General features: G+C 43.0%; 1 protein-coding gene across 1 annotated transcript in view; it reads right to left on the bottom strand.

Moving 5' to 3' along the window:
* Positions 1 to 461: 461 nt before the first annotated feature.
* The window catches only part of DCAF5 (DDB1 and CUL4 associated factor 5), a 103,771-nt gene continuing 81,615 nt past the window's right edge, over positions 462 to 22,617 (bottom strand). The window contains exons 8-9 of the mRNA XM_061180958.1: positions 10,240 to 10,367; positions 462 to 4,053 (exon numbers count right to left, since the gene is read on the bottom strand). Coding sequence (XP_061036941.1) covers positions 2,281 to 4,053; positions 10,240 to 10,367 — 1,901 coding nt within the window. The 3' untranslated portion in view covers positions 462 to 2,280. The remainder of the gene's footprint in view (positions 4,054 to 10,239; positions 10,368 to 22,617) is intronic.

The raw sequence follows: 22,617 nt of genomic DNA on the forward strand, positions 1-22,617 counted from the left end.
CTGAGATGTCTCCCAAGGATGGAAGCCATCCTTGCTAAAAATGTCTTTCTTGGATACTAAAGTTGAACCAGAATGAACTTTGACTTCTCTTTTGAGTACCCAAATGAGATAACGGCTCTTAACATGAAAAGACCAAGTTCTGCATTTGGGAACAGTAACTACCAAGTGGCGGAACTTTACTTCTTCTCCAGAAAGACATGCGGATTGTCCTTAGAGAAGTCACAAGTGGCTAGCTACTGACTAGATTAAATAATATAAAACAAAAAGATTGGGAAGGGGAATGCTGACTAGGAAGGGGAAGAGAAACACACACTGAGTGATTATATCTTTTTTTTTTGTATATAAAGGATTAAAAAATTCCAATTTAATAAATTTTGGAAAAGCAAATGTAAAATGACTTGGGCTTATAAAACCAGAATTTACAATTATCTGTGAATAGTCAAAGACAAATCATAGAACCGTTTTGATTACAGATTAAAGTAATTCTAATGGTTACAGAATCACTTTCCCACTCCCCGGTGAGATTACAGTTGTTAACTTGTAAGCAGCCCCACTGCTACTCACACTCCTTCGTCTCCTCCTCCTAAGACAATGTTTTTACACCCAAGTCACATCACACACACCAGGCACATCTTTCTTTTCACAAAGCTTAGCAAGGTGATATCTCCTTTTGGCTTAGATCAATAACCTTCCTTTATAAATAACCCCCCTTCCCCCAGTGACTAAATGCATCCAAGTCGTCATCCTCCACAGGCTGTCTCCCCTTGGTCCCAGTTCCAGTAGGACGGGTCCTTCCCTAAAAAGAACGCTGGATCAGTGAGGCCACACCAGTCACATGCTAGGTCCTCTCTAAGCCAGTGCCGCTGGTCTCCTAATTGTCTAGCACCTTTGTGCTCAAGAAAGTTGTAGTGTTCTCTCTCTCCCTCATTTCTTCCCAGTATTCTCCTGCCTTTTCATGACATCCACGCCAACAAGGTATCTGTCATCCTAGGTCTTCCTGTCTTGTACAGGCCTTCATTAATAACCAAGTGAGTGTGACCACCACTGCAATGCCGAAAAGCTCCTGGTCTTTTTCCTCTCTCAATCTTTATCTACCTTAATGAAACAGAGCCAGTTGACTCCTCTCTCCATACTCTCTGCCTCCTAACAGACCTACTCAATAAGAATCTGTTACTTCGAGATGCCTCCTGCTCTGCAAGATCCAGTCAGAACACCACAGTCTCTGTGGACAGCAAGTCTGAGGGAAGATGCCAGTCCCACCAATTCTGACCATTTTGGGTTGAATTAAATGAAGGCAGTACCATACTCTGCTCTTTCCTATACTTCTTCATTAACACACCTATAACATTCACTTTAGTAGTCTGAGCACAAATCTCTTGAGAGCTGTCTTTCCCCTTCTTTCAGGATGCCTAGATGCCACCACATGGGGCCAGGAAGAGCCTGCTGGCTTTCTGAGTCCCTCGTAGGAACTAGCACCTAACTTGTTAAAGTGTTACCCACAACTAGTTATATTTTATGGCCTCCCTACAGTTTGGTATTGCGCCATCGCTCAATTTGCAACCAGTGAAATTTATCAGGGATCTATCTATGTTCTCTCAAATCTGATCTTAAGTGCTAACCTCTCATTAGCATTAAAAACGCTCCACTTTTAGTACATCTACATTAAACGCTCAATGAAGACGTGCTACTGAGAAAACATGGAAGATTTCTTTAAGAAAGGAACCATGCTTTCCTTTCCAGCACAGCCAGTGGGCTGAAGACCTATTTCCATTCTCGTCTCCATTCTTTCAGCATAAATCCACTACTCACTGGCAACACAACCTGATTTAGCAGGCACTCATTATTAAGACCAGAACACCTATGGCATGTAAACGGGGTGAGATGGCAAAAAATACAGATCCATAGATCCTTTCTGATGGAGAATGGAAAGAAAAGTCTGAGACAATCAGCTCACATGTGCCAGTGCACACACACAAGAACAAGTCAAACATCTCAACAAGGATTTACTTTAACAGAATCTGCACAGGTACACTATGCTCAAGTCTTACTAGAAAGGAGTCACTTGGATTTTTTTTCCCTTTCTTAACACAGCACAGCCAATGGCCAGCTAAACATCAGACCCATTGTTGAATAGAAGGGAGCAGCATCAGACACAAAACTTCAGGCCCTGGTTTTATGTGCCTTTAATACTATTTTTCCTTTCCTCTGTGTTCACTAAACAGGATTTAAAAATTTTTATAAAGCTACTTTTCATAGCTTTTTGTTTTCCCTTTGTATTTATCATGTTTTTAATTTCTTCTCTGAGGAGGAATTCTCCGAATCTGTGTCTTCCAATTCGATTCGGTGCCTTTTGAAGCCACTATGGCCATGAACAGCCCTGCTGCTGTCTGTGTCTGGGGGGTCAGTGGGGTCCTCTCTCGTTCCAGCACTGGGGGTCTCACAGGCCATTTCAGACCCACAACAATCTTTGTGTAGAAGCATCCCTGTCAGGGACAAGTTATCACGATCGGTGTCCGAACGTCCTGGGGACGAGCAGGCCACCGCCTCCAGCTCCCCGAAGTTCTGCCCGTTGCTGTGGGGATGAGGGGGCCGGGGGTGTAAGCGCCCATTGTTGTGGTTGGCACAGATGGCTTCGAGGCTCCTCTCCTCACTGTCATCAGACTGGGTCCTCAGACAGTTGCCAGACCCGCTGCTGAGAGCGGAGCCAGATGCCTTGGGGACAGGAGGGGAGGGTGGCTCCTCAGCCCGGCTGCTCAGGGCCTTGCTTAGGGCCTTTCCATTGAGCTTCTTGGTCTCAAAAGAGTGTTCTACAGAGCCACCAGTGTTACTCGTGTCCTGAGAGGTGTCCTCTGGTGCCTCAGCCCAAGGGTGACCGCTGGGCTCATGGCCTGGGCCATTGCTGGGATTTATGGCAGAAGTCCCTTCTTTAAAAGCGTCCTTGCCGTGGCCTTCGGGGGGCAGGTCCTGGTTCCTCTGGGCCATGGCCATGTTTAGACAGGCTTCCTTACTGGAAGAAGGGGCTGGGTTGTCCTTGTGGCTGGTTCCTGCTCTCCCTTCATCTGCCTCCCCAGACACAAGCGAGCTCTCTCCCTCTTTGTTATTTGAGTAGGAGATATAGGAGTAGCGGAGCCACTTGTAAGCTTTATAAATCTTGCGCTCAACTGACTCTATGTCGGAAGTTGGCGATGCTCGGCTTGGCTGAATCTCCAGAGTGGACGTGTTCCGCTCAGGAGAGGAGGTGGGGGAAGAAGAGAGGTCATCTACTTTGATCTGGGGGTAATCATAGTTGTCTTCTCCAATGCAGGTGTCGGTGGGCTTGGTCGGGGCACCAGGCCTCTCCTCTCGAGGCATCTTCTGCCGGCGCCGCATGGCGTTCCGCTGCCGGGTGGACGCTCGCCGTTCATTCAGCTCCTCCTCATCCTCGGAGCTGCTGGGGCTGCCGGAGCTGCTGGACTCATCCTCAGGGCTGGGAGACCGTGGCCGGGGGAAGAGATCTGTGTCCAGTTCAACCTCGCAGGCGTTCTCTTCTGAATCGGACTCATTGGAAAGGGCCAGGAGGCGCTTGTCCTGGTAGCGCCGCAGGGCAGACAGGCGCTGCTGGCGAGCGGTAGCATCCTCGCACGTGGGCGGTGGCGGAGTTGAAGCCACCACATTTGTGGCAGTGACCCGCAGGGGCCCCAGGTGGAAGGCGCTGTCAGCAGACTCATCCACTGTGGGCGGAGGGGAGCGGGGCAGCGAGGCCGAGGACTCAGAGTCGGTGTAGCCCGAACGCTCGCTGACCCCTGCGTGCAGCTGGAGGATGGTGCTTTCGCTGAGGTCGCTGTCTGAGTCGGAGCTCCAGCCCTCGATCTCGCGACGCACCAGGGAGTCAAAGAAGGCCATCATCCGGGGGTCTTCCTGCACAGACTGGTTGGCGTAGTCGTGGGACAGGCCACTCCCACTGTTCAGCACAAGGCTGATGTACTCTTCGTGGGTATAGAGACAGCGAGAATCATCCTCAATCCGACCGTCCAGATCTCCGGTACATCCTGGCTGCTTGTATGGGCTCCAGATCTGCACAGAAGGCGAAAACAAAACCAATGAGGGTGGATCAGAATGTATTCTATTCTAAAGCTGTCGGCCATAAAGAACACTAAGGCAGAGCTTCCCCAGACCCTCCCCGTCACTGAGCCAGGACTTGCTAACCAACTTTAAAAATACAATCCAGACTGGATTATGTGGGCCACATATGAAAATGAAGCTTCCAGATTCAAATGTGGGACAAAGCACGGTCTAGGACACAGCATTAGCCTAGTTTCAGGAGACCCAAGTCCTGTCTCTAGGCCCAGGATAAACACACACCCTGTCTGCCACTACCCCTCTTCCCTTTAGCTTCCTCTATTAGTAACCTGGAAATTACAATAACCCCCTTCATAATCTCAGAGGACAGAGGATGACTTGAAGATTGGCCAATGTGTTCAAAACTCTCAGAAGACTGGAGAGGTACCGCTTTTCCAAAGTGAAAAGAGACCCAGCAGTCAGTCCTCTGCGACAGTTAATATTTCAGCCTATAACTCTACTTCTCCCCAACTGCAACATTTCTATTTTTAACTAATGGGAATTGCTTACTGGAGCTTGATAAGAATAGCCAGCTGCCTACACTGCAGTTCCCTCTTGGACATGCAGGCATCAGTTACCCAGGAATCTGGGTTCTCTTAACCAGGGAGCTGCTGGCTTGCTCCCCAACCCTTCTGTTAGCTGCAGGAATAGGTAGGACACACCTTCTAAGACCACAGACCCATCCCTTAATACCCTTCCACTCCATGGTCAGAAACATGGGCGCATAGCCAAAAGGTGGCAGAACTAGGATTCAAACTAAGGTCTGTCTGAATGCAAAAGCCCAACTTTACAAGTTGAATAAGTTATGCAAAAATGATGTTCAAGGTAATTAAGCTGTCACTGCAAATGAGAACGATGAGCTTCACCTGACTGCCAGACTGGTCCAGAGCAGCACAGAGAAGCTCAGTTACATCAGCTGGTAGTCATGGCAACTCAGATGAAATTCCAGATGATTTTCTTGCCCTGACAGGCTGGTGTCTATCTTTAGATGGCACCCAACCCAGAAAACAGTAGCTCCTCATTCCCTATCCTCTATCAAGACAATGGCTTTGTTTCGGCAAAGCTGTCCAAGGACAAATTCGCCTTCTTGTAAGCCCTGTTCCTGAGGCCCTTTCCCTCCGTGCTTTACTTTGATCTCCGGGGAGACAGTGTTTCTTTGGAGGATCCCCAGTTCAAGAGGGGCTGAAGATACCTTCTAGGCTAAGTGTCTTCACCAGTTCCCAACTCAGATTCATTCCTCCTTCAACTTTGTTCCCTGCCCGCAACTCCTCGGGTGTTCTCCCATCTACAACTTCATAATCTTACCCAGGGGAGTTTTAAGGCAGTGGTTCTCAAACTTTGGCATGCACGTGAATTACCTGAAGAATAATTAAAATGCTGACTCCTGGGACTTGCCTGGTGGCTCAGTGGTTAAGAATCCGCCTGCCAATGCAGGGGACACGGGTTCGATCCCTGGTCTGGGAAGATCCCACATACCATGGAGCAACTAAGCCCGTGTGCCACAAGTACTGAGCCTGTGCTCTAGAGCCTGCGATCCACAACTACTGAAGCCCGCGCGCCTAGAGCCCGTGCTCCACAGCAAAGAGAAGCCACAGCAATGAGAAGCCCGAGCACTACAACGAAGAGTAGCCCCTGCTCGCCGCAACTAGAGAAAGCCTGCACGCAGCAACGAAGACCCAACGCAGCCAAAAATTAATTAATTAATTAAAAAAAAAATCAAGGTGTTTATCTTAGAAAAAAAAAATGCTGACTCCTGAGCCCCACCCTTAGAGATTCTGATTAAGTCATGGGTAGGTTACCAGGGCTATGCACTTTTAATTAGCGCTCAAGGGGTGAGTAAGTGGGGGGACCAACTTTTAAGAAACACTGGAATATAGTTAGCATAAAATAAGTACCAGAAAATAAAGGCTCAGTCTGAAGCAATTCTCAAATTCTTTGTGAGACTCAATTTTCGGGAAACATTTAGACCTGGCCTTCAGCAACGGCCCAAGCTGTAAATGACTATCTCTGCAAACAGGTGTCTCTGGGAGTAAAAGTTTGGTGGCTTAGAAAAAAACTGAGGGGGGTACTTCCCTGGTGGTCCAGTGGCTAAAACTCCACGCTCCCAATGCAGGGGGCCCGGGTTTGATCCCCGGGTCAGGGACCTAGATCCCACATGCTGCAACTAAGAGTTCGCATGCTGCAACTAAAGATCCCGCATGTGGCAACAAAGATCCCGCCTGCTGCAACTAAGACTCAGCACAGCCAAATAAATAAATAAATAAATAAATAAATAAATAAATAAATAAATAAAAAAAGAGAGAGACTGAGGGGTCCAATAGGCAAAGCCCTTAGGGTGTTTTGGGGTCTTAGTCTATATTCTGGGCTAAATTTCTCACTCCCCCAGTTTAAAAATGGAAAATGTTACTAACCATGTTGCATAATATGAAATCTATATGTACTTCCCAGAAACTCAGAATTTAACAGAATTACAAAATATTAATGGTGAGATGCTTGCTGGCCCAACTATCCAACAAGCCTAGATTTTAATCTACTACCCAGCCTCCTATATCTTCAGTTCAGGAATGAAAATCAAAATACTGAAAGTTGGCATTTATACGCGCTCTGCAATGTATTAAGCTGAGGTAGACTTTCATTCCTGAAGCTTGAAGTAATGGAACAAAACGCTGGATCAGGAGGCAAGAGTCTTGAATGTGGGTTCCCACACAGCTCTAGTTCGCTGGTAACCGTGGGTGAAGCTCAGTTTCCTTATCTAAACAGTGAAATTAGATGGGTCTCATGCAATCCTAAGATTCAGAGCAAAACAAAAACCCTATCCCAGACGGCCAGTCTTCAGTCCTCAAGGGACTTGCAGCACAGAGCTGTGGGAGCTAGCAGAACAGGTAGGAACCCGAGCCTCACCACTTCACATGGCCCAGAGCAAATGACTTCATCCTTGAAACCTCTTTTCTCAACTGTAGAAATGAGAATGATAAAATGATACAACGTATACCAAAGCACCAATAACTGTGGTGCTTCCTCCTTCGTTTGGCAACTGAATACCTCAACTAGAAGGTCTTAGACTCATCCTCAAAGAGACTTTTGAACAGCAGGAGCACTGACCACCCCGATTATGTCAGTCCTTCCTCACCCCTAAAATATCAATTTCAAACATTTGTGAAATTGTTTGTTATTTTTCTTACACTGAAAGTCAACAACTCAGAAGTGAAGCAATGAAAACACAACTTTCCTGTTGCATGTTAAAAGTTTAGCACAAGAGGCTGCTGAGGAAAAGGATGCAGTTCAATTCTTATTCAAAACATCATCAAAATGGAAAGCAATTTAAGTAACAAGTGTTCTGATCTACACAGGTGACCATGACATGCTTGATGTAGCATCTCTAAGCCCTCTTCTCTCTTTGCGCTATTACACTAAATTTAGACATTTGCCCCCCTACCAAGAAAAACTACACAGATAGAGACTTAAGCTGTTATTCAGGGATGCTCCACACTCTCTAATCCGGATTCCAAGACTTCCTGGGCCCACCTCTGGCCTACTTTCCCAGCCTTACATCTTAGCCCTCCCTTTCTGTGCTCTTTACTTTGGCCAAACGATCATTTTCTAAACTGGTCCTACACTTTGCTGCTTCTGAGCATTTATTCATGAACACACTGCCTGGAATGCAGTAGGTGATCAATAAATATTTATTGATGTCCATTCTCTCTCCTTAGAATGGTCTTCCCATCTTACTCCTTTCTTTTCTTTTGCAGTCTTTTTCCTTCAAAATCTAGTTCAAGTATTACCTACACTAAGATTACCCCAGATGGGGAAAAAAATTTCTCCTTCCCCACACAGCACTGTTTCTATCTCTTATGTACTTATTGCATTTTTCGTTACCTTTATTTCTTGTCTCTCCTACTGGGTCACCAATTCCTATGGGGACCTGCATTACCGTTCTTTCTTTGTGTTCCTCACAGGGCCTAGCACAAATTGCACACAGTAGGTATGGTTCACAAATACAGGCGAGTCAATGAATATTGGTCTTTGAGGAAAAAAATGCCAGCATGTGCTCCATCTTGCTCTCTCTTATGTTTAACTACAAAATGAACCCCCTTTTTTGCTAAGTGTGGGCATTCAAGGGGATAGAAGACCTGTTATGGGTGAGAAGAGGCTGGCCCTGACAACAGGGACTCTTCTCCTCCAGGCCAGAAAGGCATCAGTGAAGGACAAGTCAGGGGGAAGGTGGAGTGAGTAGAGAGAGAGGTGGAGAGAGAAAAGCAGGCTGCATTAGAATATGGTGGAATGATGCTCTTTGAGCCACTGATCCTCTCAGAAACAGCAAATAAGAAAGTGACTTTTATTAAAATAGTCAGAAATTGTCAGGCACAGGTAACTTACAAGGCACTCTTAGGTGTCAAGTCACTGTTAGCGTCCTCACTTGACAGATGGGAGACAGACTCGAAGGGCTGCCCAAGGGTACTAACTGTACTGACTTAAGGTTTCAAATGGCTAAACATGCCTCCTGGTGAGGCAATGTTCAGACCTCACTGGAACCTGGAAGCAGTGAGCTCCATAGTTTAGTCTGAATATTTTCACAGAGAAAATATTTTCTTCTCCTTCTTCTCTGAGAACTTGGCTAGTTTCCAACCTATGACCTTTCGGGTAAGGACTCCAGCTGACTAAACAATAATTGGGGAGACTTAGCACAGAAGCATCCCAGAGTGTACAGCCAAGCAAGAATCTCTGTTCTAAAGGAGATGCTCAAGCAGAGCTCCCTGAGAGAATGATGTCAATGGGCCCAGAGAGGACATGCTACTGTGCCAACCCATGAGTCACAGGCTAAAGGAGAAGGGAAAACAATGCAAGGGACAGGGGCAATTCAATGACTGCCCAAGTGAAGGACTACTGAGATGATCAAACCCAGCAGGGGCATCAGGCTGCCTGCTGCCTTCCCACTAGCATGGTAAATGTGGCAGTATACTGGGAAGAACAAAGAACAGGGCTCTATGCTAGCCTTACCACTAATTAGCTGTATAATTAACCCCAGACAGTAAATTTATAATTTAAACCTCATCATCTACAAAAGGAAAAGTCAGTAAAAATGATCTAGAAGTCCTGTTCTAGCCCTGTTTATTTATGGGTAAATAAATGTATGCAATCATGAAAGTCAGCCCTGATCCACAGGACCAATAAAACTAAACAAAGGAAGTTGGAATAAGGACAAATAAAAATATTGACCCATACTCCAACATTACATTTTTGATAGCTTCCTCTGCCTCAGACACAAGTTGTATAGTTTTTTGGTTTTTTTTAAAGAATGAAAGAAAATGAAAACTATCAATTTGTTACAAATCAATTTTTACTTTTCCCCTGAAACCTCTGTCAGGTTTTCAATGTCGTTTTGGGGGAAAAAAAGAGGGGTTTTATGTTTTGCTGGGGAGGGGGGGATATCATCTATCCTTATTTAATAGTCAAGTTATCACAGGGTCCTCAAGAATTCATCATTTGTCCTGAACCCTCATTTTCTCAGATGTGGAAAAGGGTTACTAGCGACTGGAATGTGAGTGATGGGCAGTGGGCCATCCTTCCGTGGACGCAGGCCAGGCTGGGTCTCTCAGTTGCAAGCTCTAAAAATATTCCTTGGCAGGGTTAAGTTCATTCAGTCAATGTGCAGTTGATGCAAGTGTTTAGCCTCAATCACAACCACATGCAGTGGTTGATATGCATGTGGTTATGATATTTTGATATGTCCTGAGACAAGTTAGCTATGGTTCCGGTAGTCACTTAGTTATGAGGACAGCAATTAAGGAAAAGTGCACACAGAGTAACTTTGGGGATGATAGCTTCTTTACCTCCAGATGGGGTTTGGAAAGCAGAATTCATCAGACTCCAGATCAGAGGCCATGGAAATGTAGTGGCATACAGGTAGTATCTGGTTTCAAAGCCTAGTGATTATTTTTTAAAATGGCCCTGAAAGGAGGGTTTTAAAACCACCCTCTTTAACATCAATTTTTCCATATTTTGTAATATGTCAAAATAATTGAGAATTCTGATAGACCTTCGGTATGTTTAGCTATGAGGTCCTACATACATTGTTTTAGTTTCTTCCATTTACGAATTGCAATAATTTCTCTAAAAGGACAAAAGGGGAAGGTGCCTCACCTTGATGATCTTTTCTACACCAGAAGAGCAGATCATGTAGGTGTGGGGGTTAAATCGGACCTGGTTCACAATAGACCGATGCCCTTTCAGCACCATGAAGGCTCCGTTGACCACCCTACCAATGCCACCTGGGAAGACAGAAGGAAACAAAAATCAGATGACGAAACAGATGGAAGTAAACAGGTTCCAGTAATGGCAAACAAACAGCTCTGAACCAGAGCCGAGATATTTTATTAACTATACCAGCAGAATGCTTAATCTTACAGATAAAGTTGCTATGGAAAGAAGGAAGATGAAATATCTCTCAGCATATGTGCTCTTACCAAGAGCCTTTATTTAGTCTTTAAGCATTGCCCACGCCCACCCACTGCAATTTCATTGTCAATGAAGCCACAGCCACTTAAAACATTTCTCAAGGTTTTGATCCCCAAGATAGAATCCAAGTGTTACCTTAAAAAAGGCCAGTCATAAGCAAAATGAGACTGAACTGCTTGAGAACAGTTGGCAGCTGAGCCAGGGACATGCAGAACCAGAAGCATGTAATTACTTAAATGCGCAAAAAAATCTCTGATCCAGTTGCCCTCAATTTCTATAATGAAAATAGCAAACAAAACAAACAAACAAACAAAAACCTCTGGGAAAATAATGGAGAAAATCCCTTCTTCACTCTGATAGCAGGGAGAACTAAGGATAAAGAAAGGAGATATGGGTCACTTTCATAATAAGCAGAGCCCAGGTATTGCGAATTAGAGAGTGTGGGCCTTAAATACACCATGTATGGAGGCCACTGATAGAAAGCTGTATCTTAAGGACCATCCTGTAGGCTTTCTTCTTCAATGATGGCGAAAAGTACCAGAGGCCTAGAACTTATAGATGAAAATGTCATCATTTATGAACTCGGGACAATCTCAAAGGTTCAACTTCACTGGTAAGGGCATCACACTCACACAGAACAGATGCACCCAAGTTCTGATTAAGGTCACTTCTGAGCAGCCATCAACAGCTCAGTACACACCAACTGGCAAAAATGTGATGCATACAGACACAAACAAATGAGTGTTCATTTATTTAAGCAATGAGTGCCTTCTTAGACCCTACCAGGAGCACGGCACCACTAGGGCACAAAGTACCATCACGCACTATCTCAGCTCCACATGCCTCCATCCCAGTCCCAACTCTACCTTGTTCAAACATTTATTCCAAACGTTTCTCATCTCAGTATCTGGAGGGAAAATGGCCAGAACAACATCCCTTTTCCAGAAATAATCTGGTTCTGCAGAAGGTGTCTTCTGCTTTTGGCCTCCTGACACAATTCCTCCTTCACCTCTTCTGCCTCATGAAAGATATCCCTCTTTATTGACATGTACATATCTTTTTTATGACAGCAAGAGGTTTCAGACTGTACTGATTTGCTCGTTGGTGGTGCCACCTTGGCTAGCACCAGGTGCTTACTCTACATTGTGAGTGACAAAAATATCCTTTGCCTAAATTTTCTCCCATGTTTGACATTATTAATATTTGAATTACTCAGGATGGATAATGTATTTAGACCTGTTCATATTTCAGCCCAACATCATCATGTTTGCTAATAAACTGTAAAGGAGAAGAAAGTAACTAGGACATAGGTGTGTTTTTATGGAGACAAAGGATCAGGAAAGGTTTAAGCACCAAAGGTAGGCTGCCTTGATGGGAACCCCGAGGCAGCCTGAGTGCACTAGGTTCCTAGGGTGGAGTGGGAGGAGGGGAAGGTAACTTGAGCCTAGTCAAAATAAAAAGAAACTTGAGAGAATTAAGGAAAAGGGATCCATGGGAATCTAAAACAGTTGTCTCAATACAGTGATCTCACCATCCCAAGGAGTTCCTTTGGGTGAGTTTCTTTTCTACATATGGTTGATTCAACAAGTAGCAGTCCTGCTCATGGATCTCTTCTGAATTCTATGTTTCCAACATCCTACTCCTATTCATACCCCCACTGGGGTGGTCACTAGCAAAGAAACTTACGGTTGAACCTAGTACCAATCTCTTGTTTAATCCTTCTGCCTCTAAGAAAAAGAATTTAAGTGACTCAGAGAATTTCAGTGACTTCTTCCAAGTAGCTTGTAAATGGCAGAGCCAGTATTTGAACCAGAGTCTGTTTGGTTTTAATGCCTAATATCGTTCCCTCTGTAATAGTGGCGTTTAAGAGATGAAAAGGTTTGAATAGGGGTGGAGTCAAAAGGTCATAACTGATTTCTAAATCCTTCTGGCAGTCATTATACAAGTTGATTTTCTTTTTAAGTCCTAAATTTAAAAGAGGGGAAGAAGAAGATTCTATCCAATGGTATCGTGAGTGCAAGCTCTACAGTATCAGCACAGGACATTTCATCACATTGCCAACACTGAATAGTCTATGAGAGTAGAACTGGATCTCTTGCACACCTAGAACCTGGGGTGCAACGCCTGAACTAAAGCAGGAACTTAGTAAAACTAAAGCAGGGGGATTCCCTGGTGGTGCAGTGGTTGAGAATCTGCCTGCCAATGCAGGGGACAAGGGTTCAAGCCCTGGTCTGGGAAGATCCCACATGCCGCGGAGCAACTAGGCCCGTGAGCCACAACTACTGAGCCTGTGCGTCTGGAGCCTGTGCTCCGCAACAAGAGAGGCCGTGATAATGAGAGGCCCGCGCACCGCGATGAAGAGTGGCCCCCACTTGCCGCAACTAGAGAAAGCCCTCGCACAGAAACGAAGACCCAACACAGCCATAAATAAATAAAAATTAAAAAAAAAAAAAACTAAAGCAGGTATCCATTGTTAAATGGATAGTGTTTCAGGAGAGGGCAATTCTAGAATAAGTACCACCAAAGGAGGACAGATAGAAGGTCTCATGTCTTAATCAGCTACCAGAGAACTAAAGTTTACCAACTTTCTGTCAAAGATGACTTAGAATACAATTATGATAACTTTCAGATCTAAGGAATAACTGAAGGGTATCAATGCTTGAAAATTCAGACCATGGAAAAACTGTCTCTATTGCTCTTTCAAGCACTGTGACTTCATCTGGTTTCTCTTCTTGGCAGCAATTTTTTTTTTTTTAATAAATCTATTTTATTTTATTTATTTTTGGCTGTGTTGGGTCTTCGTTGTTGCACGCGGGCTTCCTCTAGTTGTGGCGAGCGGGGCTACTCTTCATTGCGGTGCGCGGGCTTCTCATTGTGGTGGCTACTCTTGTTGCGGAGCACGGGCTCTAGGCACGCAGGCTTTAGTAGTGTGGCTCGTGGGCTCTAGAGAGCAGGGTCAGTAGTTGTGGCGCACGGGCTTAGTTGCTCTGTGGCATGTGGGATCTTCCCAGACCAGGACTCGAACCCGTGTTCCCTGCACTGGCAGGCGGATTCTTAACCACTGAGCCACCAGGGAAGTCCCTTGGCAACAGTTTTAATAAGAGATTATTTCTCCTTCTTCCTACCCAAATGTGTACCCAGAAAATCTGAAAATGAAGAGGAAGTCAACAGAGCCAAGAAACAGAAGGTGAAAACAGGTACAGGAAGAATTATTGCTGCCATCTGTATAAGGTAACCCAGGCTGCGTACACAGAATCATAACAATGAATGGGCTTCAGAGAGGTTCTCTATAGTCCCTCTCCTGGTTTCCAGGTTTCAAGTAATTGAATACAGCTGCTACTGTACAGTTCACATACAATGATTTTTAGAGAATAGATTTTTCATCAGTTCTGGAGATTTGTATATATCAGATAAATTTCTTTAGTCTGAAATGGCTAACGTCAAGACGCCAATACCAGTAAGACCTTGGGGCCTCCTCTCCTCCATTATCTAACCAGAGCCTGCTCATCAACAGCAGAATCGAGTTGGAAAAAGTTAGGTGGGGAATATTTTTGCCAAGAACTATATAACCTACATAATCTCCCTCCGGGGTCATTCCTCATCTGTGGGTGAGGGGCCTGGTGAGGATCAACCTCACCCATGGTTACTGAGCTGAGTCACAACCTAATCAGTAATAATGGTACCAATGAATAAAATAGTACATATCCAAGAATAGGCACCTTACTCATCCTTGAGCTGTCCATTTGTTTATACAGTTCTGTACAAACCAATGGTCATTTCTCTGGACAACTGCTCTGGCTGGCTCAGCCAAACATGTTGGCATCACTTTGTAGGTTTCTTTTCTAAGTCGAGGTCAAAGTTCCCATACTTCCATCTTTCCTTTGATTCAGAAGGGATGCTAGGGAGGTGGCGAAATGTTATATCTTATCTGTTCTACTGCAAGACCTCAGAAAAGAAAATGAGTGGGTCATCTCATAAGATTTCAGCATCAGTAACTCACTTACTATCTTGGGATCCCAGGAAACACAAGGGACCCAGAGAAAACACCTTGCTCAGAACCCTGATAAAGACCTTTCTAAAATGCCACAGCCAAATGTTCCCCCAGAGAAGACAAAGGGCTAAGCCTACAAGTCCTCATTCCCCTCTTTTCTTAACTATGCTCCTCTTTTCATAACATTCAGCCAGAGATCTGTCTGCTGAAGCCTCTCAAGAGGGTCAGGACACCACTCCCATTTCTTGCCAACTTCAGTTACTTCTGTTTCTTGTCAATTTCATTCATTTTAACAAAGTCCTCCAAGAATGAGGATGTTTTCAACTCAAAAGCTAAAAGCAACCTGGTCAGGATTTCTAGATGCCTTGGTTTAACAGGCATCAATCATGCCTGGGAAGTGATCCTCAATGGCACTTGGGACTATAGAACAGGACACTTAAATACTTTTTTTCTGAAACAAACCCCAAATCAACCTGGATAAAATGGCAGTGTTGATTTTCTTGTCAGAGTCTCTGGATTTCTACCCCTTCCCTAATAATCCATTAATTAACAGGTAGGACAAACACCTTTGTGAGAATGTGAAGGAGAAACAATGAATAACACAGAGATTAAGGAGGGGGAAGTCTGAAAGCAGTAGTGAGGAACCAGAAACAGGGACTATATGACTGGAAGGGTCTGCTGGAAGATAAGAAATTCTGACGGCAGGAGATAAATTTGTGTTTCCAAGAAATAGAGCACTGGCCCTCATGAAGAGGGTAAATATCCCTGATCTTTCAAGATTTATATGCTGATACATCCAAGATAATAAGAAAAGAGTTGGGCATACAAGGACTTAACAAATGATTGTTAAATTGAAATTAGTGGAGAACACTGTTAAGAGTGGTATTTTGAAAAACTCAATACTCAGGTAAAAAGACAGATATTGGTATAGGAAATGCTGGAAGCATGGGAAAACTTCATCTGGTAGCTCTAGACTCGAGTAGCAAACAAAAGCCTGCAGAACAGACCGATAGGGCAAGATGGGAAGCAAGGACATAAAGGAGTGGTACTACTTTGCAGGGAAAGAAGTCAAAAAATCAGGTAACAACGGTTATTGCAATGATGCAATGAACTTCAAATCTCTGTAATTACCTAGTCCTTCCCTAAGCAATAAGACTTGGGCTTGGTGATATTCACCAAAGAATCCAATGGTTAATTCAGTTCCCATCCTACTCGTCTTATTTGACTTATTAGCAAGATTCAACAGAATTGCCTCCCCTTTGACACACTTTTTTCACTGCCTTCCTAGGATCACCCTCTTTTGGTTTTCCTGCTACCTCACTGGTGACTCCTTGTTGATTTCCTTTTTTGGCTCTTCTCCCTGGCTTTTTTTTGGGGGGCTACTCAGCACAGCATGCAGGATCTTAGTTCCCCGACCAGGGATTGAACCCATGTCCCCTGCAGTGGAAGTGCAGAGTCTCAACCACTGGACCACCAGGGAAGTCCCTGCCCTGGCTTCTAAACATGAGAATGCCTTAGGGCTCAGTTTTTGGTCCTCTTCTCTTAAACTAGTTATACTTACTTCACTCACTGCTGATTTCAGTCACTGGTGTTCTCATCCAGTCTGTGGCTTTAGATACTACCTATATGATACCAAAAAAATTTTTATCTCTAGTCCAGGTCTTTCTTGAACTCCAGACCGCCATACCTCTACAACCAAAGTGTTTATTCAACAACTCTACCTGGTTGTTTAAGAGACATCTCAAACTCTACCTGCTCTCCCTTTCTCCCCAATCTAATCTATCAGGAAATCCTGATAGCTTTACTTTTTAAAAAAAATATTTATTTATTTATTTAGGCTGTGCCAGGTTTTAGTTGCGGCACGTGGGATCTTCGCTGCGGCATGTGGGCTTCTTAGTTGCGGCATGCATGCGGCATCTAGTTCCCCGACCAGGGATCGAACCCGGGCCCCTTGCATTGGGAGTGTGGAGTCTTAGCCACTGGACCACCAGGGAAGTACTGCCCCCCCACCTTTTGGCTTTACTTTCAAAATATATCTAGACTTCAACCCCTATTACCTTGGTTCAAGCCACCACCACAGCTCACCTGTATGAGAGAATCCTACTAGTACTCCTCATTTTTACCCTTGGCAGCCCCACTCCCACTATCTACCCTCAACTCAGTAGTCAGAGTGATGCTGTTAAAATAAGTCAGATCATGTCACTCCTCTGCTCAAAATTCTCTAATGGCTCCCCACGTCACTCACAATAAGAGCCTACATGATTGGACACCCCTATACCCCACTTACCTCTATGACTAAGCCCTACTATTCTCCCCTCAGGCACATTCTCACTTCAAAACCTTCATACTGGCTCTACCTGAAATGCGCTTATCCCAGATTTCTGCAAGGCTCTCTCACCACTTTGAGGTTTTGTTCAAATGTGACCTTCTCAATGAGGACTAGACTGAATATCTTACCTAAATTACATTTCCCTGACTCTGTCCCCATACCACTTCCTAGCCCCCTTATTCTGCTCTACTTTTTCTTTTTCCAAAGCACTTCTAACCTTTTAAACATACTATATAATTTACTGTATCTATTGTTAATTGTCTGTTTCCCCTGCTAGAATGTAAGCTCCATGATGGCAGGGCTCTTTTGTTTTTCTGCTGTATCCTAAGCCTCTAGAACAGTGTCTACCTAGCACACGGTAAATTTTCAACAAGTATCTGATGAATGAATGAAAAGGTATGAGTGTATTAGACTGTGGAATATAAGCATGCAGGAAAGAACCCAATCTCCATTAGTGGGCTTCACCATCCAACATGTGGATTATCCAAGTGTCTCTCTCCATCTTCCTGCTGTCAATTTTGTATGTTTCTTTTATAGTGTTTTGACTGTAGTTAAGAGCAGAGAAATAAAGTACCTAAGACCCTACTTATCCTTCACGGTCCTCTGAAATGCTAATTCCATGAAAACTTTACTGATCCCCAAAATCTCTTCAAGCCCTCCTTAATTATCTTTTTTTAATAGGCTTTGGAATCCATTTTTAAATTTAGTGTGCACATACACACATACCCTTTTCTCATCCCTCTTAGATTGGAAGTTCTTGGAAGGCAAGAAAGTGTTTATTTTTCAATCACCCATAGGATTGGCATAATGTTTTATCTAAGGATACTCAGTAAGTGAACAAATTAAAGTAAATCTCATTATTTCCTCTGGAACAAGGCTTGAAGCAGAAGGCTAAAGCTGTTATCTACTAAAATGAGGTTTGGTAAGTACCTGTCCAGGCAATTAATCTATTTCATTCCTGACTCCACTGGCAGAATTAATGAGGAGCCATGAGGGGCAAGGGACTCTTTCTTTTCCTCACATATCTGAAAGAGTTGTCCAAACAACCTCTTAGTAATTCCAAAAGGCCCGAGTGAACACTCCCAGGGCTCCAAGTTTCAAACCATAAAGAGAAATACAATCAGGGTACTGACAATACAGAGAGAGCAGTGGCTGCCTCCTGGGGATCCTGTAACCACTTAAGAGTTAAGAAAAGCCAGATGGGGACAGCCAGTGCTGTCAGTAAAGCTCAAAGAGCTCCACAGACAGCAACGCTTAATTGTACAAAAAAAGTCAATTACACTAAGTTCTTCTTTCATCTGTACTTCACATGTGTTTGCAACCAACTACTTGTGGCCAATTAAAAACAGTTGTTCTTCCTATTACATGGGAGGAAAAAGCAGATGCCCAGGCCTAACTCACTGAGAGTAAATGCATGTCTAGAAAAAGGAGGAGAGATAGAGTAGGCACACATATGCAGGCCCATGGAAATGCATTTACAGCTGTTTCCAGCCGACTTCATCAGCCTACTGGCAGTGGGGGGTGGCTGCAGTGACCTGGCAGTGAAGCTGCATGTTTTCCCCTCTATTCAGGGAAAAGTCTGTCGTATAACTTCCCCCCTCTTAAACTACCGATGAGTCAAGAGCAGCCTTCATGCAAGAAAAACTCAACTGACCATTCAGGAAGGCACCAGATGAGCACCATGGCTTGGTCTCTAAGGAGTTTTTCAGAGGAAAGTTAAAAGGGAGAAAGCTTTTAAAATGAGGAATAGCAACATTTAGTAGCTACTGAGCACCCTCACAATATCCCTAATAAAGTAGATATTACTACTGTTGTTATTGTTTGCACTGTTAATATTCTTATTTTACAGATGAAGAAAGTTTGGCAAGATTAAACAATTTTTCCAAAGCCTCCAACTAAGAGACGAATGCATCAGGAATTTAAACCCAGGCCTACCAACTCTATTACATTATGCTTCTTTCCATAAATAGTAAGGTCTTAGTGTAGAGGCATATCTCAGGGGAAGCAACTCTATCAGTGAAAACCCTAAAGTCCTTTCCAACAAGAATTAGGGAAAAGGGAAGGAGAAGGCCATATGAATATTTTCCAGAGACACCAACCTCTACCAAATGTAAATCCATTACTTCTATTACCTAGGTTACTAGGGAGCAATGCTCTGGAAATTATGGATCTATGGGCATTGATCTTACACACAGCAATAACAATGTCTTACCTTTGAAAGCACCTAGTTTTCAGAAAGCCTCCAAGGCTGTTAAATCATCCATGATATGAGGTGGTAGGGTGGGGGGTGGAGGTAGCAATTTTACAGAAGAAACTGAGACTCAAGACAACTGCTGTTATATAACCTGCCTAGAATCACTCAATCACTTGGTTACTGGAAGTACTGGACTTGAATCCAGGTATGATCTTAAGCCTAATGCTCCTTCCCATACACCATACTGGCTCTATACATAACGGCCAGCCTGTTTATTTTATCTTCAGAATTATCACATAGAAACAGATGCTCTTCCTACGTACTTCATAGGTGTAAAACATATTCTGATGGGCTTTTTCTTTGCTACAGCAAAATCCCCAGTTCCTTCCTCTGATTTTTAAAGAGGTTTTGAGAAATGAGTTATTCTTTGACATCAACTAAAAAAACTGATCCTAATCTTCCAGGTAGGAAGTTTTACAGTGGGTATTAGGTCTTACATCTTGAAATGATTTCCTCGGCCCACTAGGAAGCCCTATGTGAATTACTTAGCCAACTGGCTAATTCTGTGTTGTTTATATAATAAATAAACTTCATCTCTTTGGAGTCTGTGTAGCAAAAAAATTTCTCCAGTGATTGTCAGTCTTTCTGAACAGGAGAATGGAGAAGAAAAAGATGCTCTTGCTTTTGGCTCACACTGAGAAGCACACAGCAGGTATTCAATAAATGCAGACTGCGTGTCATCTGATTATGCCATTAAGGCATGTAACAACAAGCCAGCTTCCTCCCATAGCCTGCCTCAGTATCTTACTTTCAACTGGCATGAACAGAGAGAGCGAGCTCAGCCTTATTCCAGATTTGTTTAAGTCAAAATGGCAGATTAGATGAGGAATTTCCTGACAGACTTTTCGTTATCTAAGCATTCAAAGCTAGAACTCAAGGCCACATTTAGCCCTTTTATGTTATGCTTGGCTTGCTGAACCTTTCTAAATGTTTTTAAAAATTATGAATTGCCAACATTTAAAAATAGAGAGCTTACATATAAGAACTTTCTAATCACTGGAGTTGCCCTGGGGCAACAAGCACCCTATCATGGGGGGCAACCTAGCAGAGGGTTTAAGTTATTCCTAAATCAAAGTGTACTTTAATATATGTAAGTTATAACTAAAAAAAAAATTATTGTGGGGATATGTATGTGAACAGAAAATTCTACAGACCACTGATCTGGGCTAAATACGTGCAGTATGTGAATGCCTCTGCTGGGATATCATGTTTTCATTTTTATTCATTTAAGAAAATTTTATTTCACCAATGTTTATTCACTAATTTTTTTTTTTCTTTTTTCATCAAGGGGTATAAAAAGGATACAGAAAACAGCATAAAAAGTATAGCTTAATGAAGTTTTTTAAGGTGAACACCTGTATAACCAACACCCAGGTCTCAAGAAATGGAATTTTTCCTGGCCATTCAGAGGCCTCTATGTGCTTCATTCCTATTATAACCCCTTCCCTCCCCTAAAGAAATCATTATCCTGACTTGTACATTAATCACTTCCCTGCTTTTTAAAATAATTTTATTCATCCAAGTATGCATTCCTAAATACTTTATTTATTTATTCTTGGGTCACGCCGTGCAGCTTGTGGGATCTTAGTTCCCTGACCAGGGATCGAACCTGGGTCTTCGGCAGTGAAAACTTGGAGTCCTAACCACTGGACTGCCAGGGAATTCCCTTCTAAATACTTTAGTTTTGCCTGTTTTTTTGTTTTAATATCTTTTGGGTTTCTTATACAATAGATTTTCTCCTGTCCATCCTTCCTTTTCTCATCAAAATGTAAATACTTGTTGAAGAACACAGATCATTTGACCTATAGTTTCTGACAGTCTGGACTTTATGGATTGTATCCTCGCAACATAGTACAGGACACTCCTCTGTCCTCTGTGCTACCTGCAAACTGAAAGCTGGATCCTGAGGTCTGATTAGATTCAGGGTTGTTTTATTTTGCAAGACCCTAGGCACCATTGTGTTTCTTCATCAGGAGACTCTTAATGTCTAGTTGCCTTTCTTTTTGTGATGTGAACAGCTGTAGATGCTCAATGTTTAGAGGCATTAATTCACTGAGGGCTGCTAAGTGATTATATTAAAATTCTATAATTTCTTTTTTCTAAAATGTCTTTTATTTCACCTATATTTTTGAAAGATATTTTCCCTGGATTCTAGGTTCCCTAGAATTCTAGGTTGGCAGGTTTTAATTCTTTAAGCACTTTAGAGATATCATTCTATTATATTCTGGCTTCCATAATTTGACCATCAATCTTATTGTTGCTTATTTACAGGTAATTTGTCCATTTTCTCAGACTGCTTTTGGGCTTTTTCTCATTATCTTTCATTTTCAATAGTTTGACATGATATGCCTAGGTGTGTTGTATTTATTCTGCTTGTGATTACTAAGTTTCTTGAATCTGAGAATTGGCATATTTCATTTGTTCTGGAAACTTTCAGCCATTATCTCTTCATATATTGCTCTGCTTCACTTTCTCTCTCTTATCCTTCTGGGATTTCAATTTCATATATGTTAGATCACCTGTGTCCCACTTGTCTCCTACACTGTTTTGCTTTTTCCATTCTCCATTCTCATCGTCCTTCAGTTTGAATGTCTTTTATTGACCTGTCTTCTATTCACCAAGCCTGTCCTTTCAAGGTTAAACAAATCCAAAAAATTCTTAGTTTCAGACATATTTTTCAGTTCTACATGATTTTTTTTTCTAGGCAGATTCCAATTCTCTGTTGAAATTCTCCATCTTTTTATCCATTTTGTCCATCCCTCATTTCTATTTTCTTTATCACATTTACAATATTTCAAGTTCCTGACTGTTTGACTTCAATATTTAGATAATATTGTGGGTTGGCTTCTTTTGATTACTGACCACATTTTCATGTCTCATAATTTTTTTATTGTATGCTGGACATTGAGGATAAAGAACCATGGAGATTGCTATGGACTGAACTGTGTGTCTTGCAAATTCATATGTTGAAGCCCCAACCCCCAATGTGACTATTTGGAGAGAGGGGCTTTAAGGAGATAATTAAGGTTAAACAAAGTCATAAGGGAAGGACTCTAATCCAATAAGACTGATGTCCTCATAAGAAGAGACAGGGACACCAGCGATGTGTGTACACAGAGAAAAGGTCATGTGAGAACACAATGAGGAGGCAGTCATCTGCAAGCCAAAGGAGAGAGGCCTCAGGAGAAATCAAACTTGTCAGAACCTTGATCTTGGACATCTAGCCTCCAGAACTGTGAGAAAATATGTTTCTGATGTTTACCGTCTGTGGGATTTTGTTATGGGAGCCCTAGCAAACTAATACAGAGATGAAAGCCGTTTCCTCCATATGGCATTTACCCATTCCACTCTTGAGAAAAGAAGGGGCTGATCACCCTCAATCCAATCAGAAGGAACCAGGTCAGCGCTGGGTTGAATAAGTCTACTTCTTCTTTTTTAAAAAATATTTATTTGAAAAAAAAAAAATTTGTTTATTTGGCTGCATCGGTT

Source organism: Eubalaena glacialis, chromosome 2 (genome assembly GCF_028564815.1).
Source record: "Eubalaena glacialis isolate mEubGla1 chromosome 2, mEubGla1.1.hap2.+ XY, whole genome shotgun sequence".
NCBI lineage: Eukaryota > Metazoa > Chordata > Mammalia > Artiodactyla > Balaenidae > Eubalaena > Eubalaena glacialis.